The following is an 11,121-nucleotide window of genomic DNA, read 5'->3' as shown; positions in this document are numbered from 1 at the left end:
GTGACTTACGGTACACTTTGCATCACCATGGTTACAGCCGAGAGAGGGGGGGGGGGCAGAAAGGAACCCAGGCGCCCGCCATTCAAAAGTAATTCTCGTATGCCGAACGGGAGAGTCATTTTATTATTATTTATATTTTTTTACTCATTCAGCTGTTGAGGATAGTGGCATATAGAGCTTCCTTTAGTTCCGCTGTTTAACACGCTGAAACTAGATATTACATAAATTAAACATAGGCATTATATGACTTTCCAGGCAGCCTTGTTTCAGGGGTAAATGATAAGGAAAATTCAGCCTCCATTCTCATAGTTCAGCCACCCTCCCCCTATAATTATCTCTTTGCCTCCCTCTTCCCATATTGATCTGTGCCTCTCTCCTCCTATATTGATCTCTTTACCTCCCTCCTTCCCCTATAATTATCTCTTTGCCTCCCTTCTCCTATATTGATCTCTTTGCCTCTCTTCCCCTATATTATCTATTTGCCTCCCTCCTCCTATATTGATCTCTTTGCCTTCCTTCCCGTAAAATTATCTCTTTGCCTCCCTCTTCCTCTAATTATCTGTTTCCTGTGTCACTGCCCATCACGTTATCTCCTTTATCATAACTCCCTCTATGTCCCTTGGATTGCTGGCTTATGTAACTATCTTGTACCCTTAACTTTGCCTAGACTTTCGTCCCTTTTCATCTTATTTCACGTGGCTTAGTTACAAAAAGACAATGTTACATGGAGCCCTGCAAGTCCTTTCCCTAACGCTACTTCGTGACTAGCAGTGTATTCCAGCGTTAGGCTCTTGTTACAGCTCAATATTCAAGATGGAGAGATGGAAATTTTAGGCCAAGTGAGTGATAAGAGTGTTGTTTATCACTCCCCCTGTTGTTTTGGGGACGTTCTCATCCAGCCCATATTCTCGTCAGGGATAGAAACCGCATCCATTGGAAGAAGAGGGGGAAGGGCAGGAGGAGGAGGAGGAGGAGAACTGAGAGGAGGAGAAGGAAATCGTCTCTGGATTCAGGGAGTTAAAATCACCCAGACAAGACTTAGATATGTATGTGTTTCCCTGTGACCTCCTGCACAGTCAAAGAAAGAACAATTTTCCCTGTCCCGTCTAAAGCAAGTTTAAAGCTGGCGAAACATAGTTGCAACTATACTATGTAACTGTAACCATGCTATGTAACCATACCTTGTAACCCTATCTATAAACATACATTCATAGTATCTTAAACTTTCAAACTAGAACTAGCAGTACATAAATTAACACTATATGTATGTACTAGTGAATGTGTACGCGACCAAAAGTGCATATATCTACTGATTTCATAAACTGCACAGCAAGCAATGCTTGTTGCCGGTTCCCTTACCCTGGCTAGGCACAGTGACCAGTTGGAGGGCTGATATACAATGGGTTGGACCCGTGTATGCCTTCTCGAAATAAACTCCCGTTATATACACATCAAGACCTCTGGATTACCCCTAACTGGGGATACGAGAGGGGATGAAACCCAGTGAAAACCGTATCTCTACTACGGCGTGTTTCAGAGGGTTTTGATTTTTCCGCTATGTACTCGATAAACTTTGGGAAGATACTCATCCCTAACACCTCTTCCCTAGCGATTTATATTAGGATAGAGGTGGTTAATATCCTTGTGTACGTTATCTATGGGGACTATGGCGATATTGGAAGGAAAATTTAATTCAGAAAAGAACAGTAAGATGTAATAAGCAATATAAATCGCTTAGAGAAAGGTGTTTGGGAGCTTCCTCAGCCAACGAAAATACGAGCCTATGTTTATATGTATTGCTGATTTATGTTGATTATTCCATTTTATTAGTACTCGTGAGGGTATGTGATTTGTTTATTTTCACATTTTGACTCAGTACTTCCGTTTAAGCATCTTGCTATACTGTGATAGTCATTTCTCTCCGTATTCTTCATTGTGTGTGTGTGTGTGTGTGTGTGTGTGTGTGTGTGTGTGTGTGTGTGTGTGTGTGTGTGTGTGTGTGTTAGAGAGAGAGAGAGGGGGGGGGGATGGAGGGAGTCGTCATTATACTCACTATTTATAATGTTGCTAAGTTGTGGGTAAATATATAACACATATTTTCCAGTGTATCTAACTTTATTATATTCCTTCATAGTAGAAAACAACAACAACGTTCCCCAGAGTGTAGGACCTTATACCGAATGATTAATAAAGACTAAACCAATAAAGAAAAACATAAAAACACATCAGTGGCAAGTCTCCCATTCTGACCCACCGTCGCGATGTGTCCTTGGAAGGTACGGTCGTCGCCTGGGGTGTGGGTGTCATTCTCTGTGATGTTCTCTTGTTTCTCTAGGCATTCACTCTCTCTCACACACACTAGAAGCTCTGTAACTCTCACATTTCTCATCCACACACAGTAGAAGCTCTGTAACCCTCACACATCTCATCCACACACACTAGAAGCTCTGGAACCCTCACACTTCTCATCTACAGACAGTAGAAGCTCTGTAACACTCACACTTCTCATCCACACACACTAGAAGCTCTGTAAATCTCACAAATCTCATCCACACACACTAGAAGCTCTGTAACTCTCACACATCTCATCCACACACACTAGAAGCTCTGAAACCCTCACACTTCTCATCCACACACACCAGAAGCTTTGTAACCCTTACACTTCTCACCTACTCTCCCATCACGCTGTTTGTCTGGTGTCCGCCCCTCACGAATCCTCGTTTAGCGTTTGCCGGTTTGTGTAAGTTGAGTAATATTGGCAGTGTGAAAGTTTAAACACAGCTTTCTCCAAGAACTTGAACAAAAAAGTAGGCACTCCTTGCTGTCATGTACCTTTTGCTCAGAGCAGGTATAAAAATTATACAGCACATCTGCTGTTCCATCATCAATTATTTTATTCAAACTAACCTCTCATAGCTTAAGAGTTAAATCTTCAGCCAGCATGAGCACCGTAGAGTTAGTGTACATAGTACGTGTCCAGGGACAGTCGAGGAGTAAATGGTAGCGGAGCCAAAAGCAGTAGGAGAAAGGCCGTGGACATAGTGATGGATATAGGGTGTGAGGTGTCCCGTGGCCATAGTGGTGGATATAATCTCAGTGGCCACAGAGGTGAATATAACCTCAGTTACCCCATTTGAAGGTTAGTCCAAGGTCAGCTGTGTGTTTCTGGATCCACTGGTCCATCTTCTGGTTCAGTTCTGGTGACAGGTGATTCTTCCAGTCACCCGACACCCCTGTGGGAATAGGTCACCATTGTTTGCTTTAAGTGACCTGTACTTATTCACCCATATTTCCTAAGCATTCCATTTTACCAAGCTTATATAAGACGGTTCCCAGGTTTTTAAAACTCTCAACCTTCTCATGCACCTCACACCCGGCCCCACCATCTGTACCGTACTGTACCTTATCTCGCATCCCCTCTTTGTCCTTCACGCTGTATCAGAATTTACTGGATGCTAATGTTTCTCTTCAAGTACATACACCAGAATTTACTGTACCCTGTTTTTTCTATTCAAATACCATTGTGTCTGTATTTATTTACGTGTTTACTCTTGGCACTTTAAATTTTCATAATATGCAGGCTCTGAAATTCATACACCACCGTCGCAAAGCACTCACTTTTAGTATTTAAAAAATATATATCATGAGTATACAGACCTTTTAATAGCTATATTACATTTCATTATAATCCTATATCGTTCATGTACACATTGTCCATGCTCATCATCCTTTCTCTCCTGATTTCTTTTATTATTTGTGTTACTTCATTTACTAATTCCTATTTCGCTATTTTTGCACGTATCTGTTACATTTTTAGCCATATCCTTCCATGCCTTTTGTTCACATTACATCCATATCTGCATTTAAACTGTGCATTGCCTTTCTTTTTACTGTTATCATATCAGATTCCAGTTCAGTTGTTTCTGGTACACCCTTATCCACATCATTCCACATTCTCTCTATAACCTTATCTTCGTTTACCGTAGTTCCATTCTCATAGGCTCTCGTCGGGTAAGGAGGCTCCCTATCACCTCTTCCTTAACGATTTATTTTCCAAACTACCGTTCAACATTCACTGCTTTCCTTCTTATTTCTTTTTAATAGCGACTTAGATTGCATGAATAACACACAAGAATATAGTAACAGGGCAGAATCAGAAATAAACCTGTACGGAAAAGGTGTCAGTAAGTTTCCTGGTCGCACGAGGATACCACCTAAAATCTGCTATATTTATCTCAGCCTGATCCTATAACATTCAGCGGTTTTGCCCTTCTCCATGCTCTTTAACCTTACTCTTCCATTAGTGACCTCTGCCTTCTCTCATGCACTGTACTTTCATTTGTTTGTAATTTTAACCCAAGCTAATACCCAAAAGTTATTTGGAACTTTTGATAACCATATTATTGATTTTGAATCTATAACTCATCTTGTAAGCCATTCATCCACCATTACATAATCTATAACTGCTTGTATTCGTTTTCGTCTCCACTCTGTCAAGGCAAAACTCACCTTTTCTGATAAATCCCCCGGAATTCTCGAGAACCTCTGTGTTAAAAGATTCCTTATTCAGAGGTTCGCCCCGAGATTTCATTGAGGGGAAGGCTGCTTGCTTGGCTACCTGAGAAGAAAAAAGAGAGAGAGAGAGAGAGAGAGAGAGAGAGAGAGAGATTTAAGATTAGTTTCAAGACCCGTACTTCATGTCATAAAATATCAGAATCATCATATCCTTATTTCCCGGGTTTAAATGAGGTGAGAACGTTTGGAACAAGGAGTTTAGTTTGTTGTGAGGATATAAGTTAGAGGAAGAATGAAGCCTAGGTTGTCTCCAGCCCCCTAGGTTGTCTTCACCCCCACCCCTCCCCGAATATAAATCAAATTAGTGCAGCCAGCCAGACTGGAATTTTTTCTGCCGGTTACCTGCTTCACTATTTACTACTTGATAGATACAGTTTATAGTTTCAATTTGTTCTAGTTCCAGTTCCCATCCATACTCTATACATGCAAGGGACTGTCTTCTTCTGTACTGGTGTCATGGTATATGCCGAGGTGTTTTATTGATATGTCAGTGGATAGGTAGAAACACACCTTGTGAAGTGGTCTTTATTAGTAACATCGTTTTGCTCTGACTAATTTGACAAAGCTGAGTAGAGTGAAACGTTATTGCTCAGTTAATACCACATGACGAGGTGCGTTTTACCTATTCTGTCGGTTTTACCTGTTGTGTGAGCATTATCTGCCATATAAGAGTCACATGTCAGTGACACTACACAAGATTAGTCAAAAGGCTGTTTAACATAATTCAGACCTCATAAACTGTTCTCAGTCCCAGTCTAAAATAATTGCTTTACCACTTAATTAATTCCCCCGACAATATGAATGTCATTTTTTTGGAAAATCACCATATCTCTTATATATATATATATATATATATATATATATATATATATATATATATATATATATATATATATATATATATATATATATATATATATATATATATATATATATATATATATATAATCTTGTCACCAGCAAGCTTACTGTCTGCTGTACATGAGTTGAGTGAGTAGTTTTGACAAAACTCCATATTGGCTTACATTATCCAGCTGCTTCTGAGTCAAGTTGGTTCCCATGAACTTGTTAATCTTGTGAAGTTCTGCCATGATGTCAGCTTGTAGGTCCTCATAGAAGACAATGAACAGGTTTGGATGATGTCGCCGTCGCCATGCGTCTGCCAGGTGGGGCCAGTACGGTCCATATATCACTGTTGGCAACACAAACCTTACATTGACACTAAGCCTGGCCACCTGTACAACTGATGTAATGGAGCCAGAAAACTTTGAATTATACGTGAAATAAGACATTTATACAGTATAAACTCTGTTGGAATACTGAGTGATGGACAGAACCAGAAACCCCAGGCTTCGGGTCTCTATGAACTTTTTTATACAATGACCAGTGCGAAGGAGTTGGGGTTGTATTAGTCTGCTGTAGTAATTGTGGCCTCAGGCTCATATGAACCGGAAGCCAGTGGACTACAGGCTGAAGATATCCTTCTGTTCTACATCATTCTTCTATCCAGGTACAAGGAGGAAGTTGGGGGTCAGTTACATAACTGCCAGTGACATCGATTTAGCAACGAAGAGGTACCTTCCATGCACCTGTAACTGTTTCTCCATCTTCCAAGAAAACCACCCTGACTAGTACCTCACAAGGACAGACATGGGCCAGGACCATCTCGCGGGCTGTGCCTGCCTCCACTGAGCTTTTACAGCTAGGGTGGTATCCTTGGCAGACGGCAAGAATGTACAGTAGTATGGGGTAGTGGCTGCTTGCAGCTTAACAGGATTGTCTGTAGACACTGCACCGCACAGCAGAAGGAAACGTCATCTATTCATGTAAATCATTTTTTATGGTCATTTTCTTTGCCTTTTATATATATATATATATATATATATATATATATATATATATATATATATATATATTGTTACATAGCCTATGATTTCATCATCCTTTGTGTAATTTTAACGCACAGTTGCTGCATGTTTGATCACGAGCGTGTTCTGCCTCAGTCCCCCCCTTCTACCGTTATAGTAGAGTAAGTCGTTCTCTCTGTTATTCAGAGCGGGATTTTCAGCTTTTTGTCCCCATGGCTTCATTTGCGCGTCCTTCTTACAAGTTGTATCAAGCTCTCCTGGCCCCTATATAATGAGCTCAGTCTCTGCATCATTGCCACTTAGATCTGCTCCTCATTTTGTTCACATCTCTGTCCTCCCCTGTACAGATATTATTATTGTGAGTGCTCAAGAAATCTCCAAACATCTAGCAGCTGTGTGTAATTTGAGTATAACTGTTTTATTTTTTCTTGTACTGTGTAGCATAAGGTTAATTCTTAGGCCTAGTGAGATTTTTGATTAATGTTGGGTTTTATGTCAGTCATTTTTGATAATAGTTTGTATCTGTAATAATTTATCTGGTATCTCATTCACTGAGTATTATCTGGTATCTATATATATACATATATATAAATATATATATATATATATATATATATATATATATATATATATATATATATATATATATATATATATATATATATGAAAGGCAAAGAAAATGACCATATATATATATATATATATATATATATATATATATATATATATATATATATATATATATATATATAAGATTTAAACACACTTGAAAATAATAAATACAAAGATACTTACAACCATCATTCATAAATTCTTCAACAAAGTTCTCAAAGCCGCCTTGATAGTTGAACACTTTGATAGCACGACAGAAGTGATAAAAAGACACAACAGTGTCCTTTGGGTTCCTGGCCACATACACAACCTGCAACAACAGAACTGTCACCATTTTAACCAAAGTTCTTGTACTGGATCGTAATATACAGTCAGCCCCGAACATTCGCGAGGAATACGTCATAATATCCCTCGTGAATGGCTAATATGTATGTATAATGTCCAGGAGGTGGCATGAGGGGTAGTGTTAACAAGTCCTTTCGGTGGGGGGAGGGATAGGATATTGCAAATGGGCACCTTAATGTGTACAGTAATGTGAGGAAGGAGTGATGAGGCCAGTTTTAATGGGTATTTTAACATTGTCAACTGTGTAAGATGGGAGGAGGGTGATAGGATAGCGTTAATAAGTACCTCAATGTGTGATGTGAGACGAAGGTGATGAGGTTAATGGGTTCCTTATGTGTACTGTGTGTGGGAAGAGGGTCATGTGGTAGTGTTAATGGGTACCTTAGTGGTCTCAAGCAAATTAGGCGGGAAGAGAGTGATGGGCCAGTGTGACTTGATGATGCGGGGTCCTTGCATGACCTCCAGTATCTGCATCACCACCCCGTCCTCATGATTTCGTCCTGGGCATAGCTTGTCCAGCCTGTCACCATACATATCCTGCTTCATGTCGGGTATGGCCTTCCCATCATGCATCATGTCCTGACTGCACCACGACAAAATGAAAAATGTCTTGTTAGTCATCATCTTATCCTAATTTCACAGTCTACAAAAATCCAGTTATCATAGCCCAGTTTCGTGTGATAAAGGGAGATCTAAAGCACAAACGTTTGTTTTTCTTGGGGATATAAATCGGGAGAAAAAAGATCCCCCCCTCTCTTGTGTTACTGGAAATTAAATTCAAATTTTTCTAAACTAGCAGCCTTTGCATACACAGAGACAGTGCTCAAGTATCACTGTACAGTAGTCCGGACACTATTAGGAGTTTCTTCCAGCCATTTAGGACTGAACGAATATATGTATTATTACTTACAGACACATGAATCCCGTCATATTCTACAGTCTGCCACTCACTATATCACGAAGCTACGAAATCAAGTTTTCCCCAGGGTTCCTATTTTGCCCTCTAGAAAAATATAGTAAAACATAATACATATCAGTTGTTTGTCAGCCAGACAGTTAAAGTGACATGTGACAAATATTTGTGGCCTGTTGTGAAACCGTAGTGGATAATATCGACAAAACGCTTCAAATAAGCTCTTGCTTGCAATGAACTGCATAGGAATCTCGATTTTCATAATTTTTGCGACCTTTACATATATTTTCCAAGCCTCAAAGTGAATAGGAGCACCGCTAACTGACACATCAACCTATTTTACAAGCTCTGATTCTGCATGCAAGAGATCAGTTTTTGTTCAAGTGGAATCATTGTATAAACAGTATTTATAATGCCACAGAAGCTGTATTCGTGCAAGAGAAACCTGCACAAAGCGAGGAGCGATTATACATGTGGCCTGTACATAGGAATAAAAGTGATGAGAAATTCACTTATACCTAATTTCCGGAGATCGAAGCGTGAGCATTTCATTGGCGTCTGGGTTGTCGAGGTTTGGGTTGTGGAGCATCGTCCAGAGGATTTCCTGCGTCCATGTTGTGCCGGTCTTGGGATGGGTCACCACTACCACATCATCAGGACGGAACTGGAACAGAAGTTGCCATCAAGTGCATTTTCAGCGTAAAGAACTTGTATATATTCCACTGTAGTGTGCAAGAATGACTCTGCCCACTTATCCTATGTACACTACGTGCCAGTTTGGGCTAGCATAATTTAATGTACCCTTAGATTTTTTAAAAGTTGATGCTAGCCATTCTTCACATTGTGCAAAATAGATGACTGAGTTCTTTTAGAGCTTTTAATCAAAGTTGTACATTTTACCTCCACCAACGATAATGGGAGGAGGTGATGTATTTACAGTTGTTTGTCTGTGTGTCCACAAGACATCTCTGAATGTTCTTAATGGATTTCAGTGATATTTTGTGATTATTTGATTCAGGAACCAAAGAAGGGTTGATTAAGTTTTGGTGGTGATGTGACTCTGGGTCTTGGTTCAAGACTTCTCTTATTCTTTTTTTCTTTCCTTATCCACAAGATATTTCCAAAAGTTCAGGATGGATTTCAAAGAATTTTTTTGAATATGTGGGTCATCGTCCAAGATAAGTTGATTACATTCTGGTGGTGGTCCAAACTCGTGTTGCAATTCAGGATTTTTTTTTCCACAGAATATCTCAAATTGTTACCAATAGATTTTAATGAAATTATTTGGATAAGTCGGTCATGGGCCAAGAATAAGTTGAGTAAACATTGGTGGGAATCTAACTTGTCTGGTAGTGGTGGGGTATGTGCTCTGTGATGGCTGTCTATTTGGTTTGCACTCTGCTTTTGCTGTGTTTTAGGACTAAACAATTATAAACAAGTCCTTCCTTTATGAGCTTTCGCTGTTACATGGGAGCTCTGTGTAATTCAGCACTTGGAATAATAGGAAGTATAGGTTCAGCAGTGGTAATGGAGAGTCTTCTTTTTTTATTTAAAAATTATATACATTCAAAATCTTTCCAGTTCCATGGATACTGAAATGTAAATGAATGTAAGTTGACTGAAGTGCAGCTAAGAGTAGTGAGTGACTTTATTCCTATGAACACAGGAAATTCCAAATCATATCTTCTATACAAGGATAACTCTTCTTCTGGCTGGTAAAAAGTCCCTTGTATTGTTCTGAAGGTATGCAAATAATATGCAAAGCAATAACAAACTGTACTGTACTGTAGAAATGAGTTACTTGAGAGGAGCATGTGGAGTGACGTGGAGGGACAGGTTGACGAATGAAGAAGTGAAGGAACGTTGTGGGGTAGATGTGGATGTGGTTGAAAAGATTAGGAGAAATACACTGAGGTGGTTTGGACATGTGGAGAGATTGGAGAATGAAAGACTGACTAAGAGGGTGTATGTAGGTGAGGTGGAGGGAGGGAGAGGGAGGGGTAGACCGAGGATGAGGTGGAGGGATGGAGTTGAGAGGTATATGAGGGAGGGGGGGGTGAGTTGGGGGGAGGGGAGTCAAATGGTGGGTGACAGAGTGACTTGGAGGCGTTTTGTCTGCGGCCACCCTTTGCGGGATTAGGGCGTCGGGCTATAGATAGATATATAGATAGACTGTAGTTAATAAACAAAGTAAACTACAAGAGAAGTCTTAGGCAGTATTCTTAGCGGGTGAAAATGCTCTTTTCAGGAACTTAAGTCACCTTAAAATGTTGCATTTTGTCAAGGAAGAAGGGTGCCGTGGAAGGGTAGAGCCATCCCTCTGGCATGATGCGCACCAATCCCTTGTTGAAGAGCTGTCTTGTCTCCGGCTTCTCTGCTATCCACTCCTCACTCATGGGTACCACCTCATGCCCAGTAGCGAGCTGGATGCTCATTCTGCCTCACACACCTTCCTTTCCATAAACAGGTGTGGTCAGTATTTTCCTAGCTCACACTACCTATACTCTAATACCGTATTCACTTAAACTTGGCCTAAAATTACCATCTCTCCATTTTGAATGGTGAGTTGTAATAGAGATTAACACGACAATTTAATGCTTATCACAAAGCAGCACAATAGAAAGGAAAGAGCTCTGTCAGGCCACTCAGCACTTGTCCAAACTGAACCCATCTGTAAATCGCATATTGCTTTGCAGCAGGTGTTATGAAGGTCAAATGCCCTAATGAGGGTCATTTCTGAACAACTACCACCACTGCCATCACAGCCAAAACTACCACCATCATCATCACAGCTACCATCACCACCAT

The 11,121-nt window shown here is 40.2% G+C and overlaps 1 protein-coding gene across 1 annotated transcript; it reads right to left on the bottom strand.

The window, feature by feature from the left end:
• Positions 1-3,120: 3,120 nt before the first annotated feature.
• Positions 3,121-10,748, bottom strand: LOC145400518 (sulfotransferase 1E1-like). The gene is made up of 7 exons (XM_080273040.1): positions 10,575-10,748; positions 8,832-8,977; positions 7,782-7,983; positions 7,239-7,365; positions 5,601-5,767; positions 4,510-4,543; positions 3,121-3,233 (listed from the first exon to the last, which is right to left on the bottom strand). Exons 1-7 carry the CDS (start codon positions 10,746-10,748, stop codon positions 3,121-3,123), a joined length of 963 nt encoding a protein of 320 aa, XP_080129166.1.
• Positions 10,749-11,121: the final 373 nt, after the last annotated feature.

This window comes from Coenobita brevimanus, chromosome 52, assembly GCF_032717465.1.
Source record: "Coenobita brevimanus isolate Jiangsu-jjx chromosome 52, ASM3271746v2, whole genome shotgun sequence".
In the NCBI taxonomy this organism is placed as follows: Eukaryota; Metazoa; Arthropoda; class Malacostraca; order Decapoda; family Coenobitidae; genus Coenobita; species Coenobita brevimanus.
Note: the sequence above shows the minus strand (reverse complement) of the source record. Positions and strands in the feature narration are given on the sequence as shown.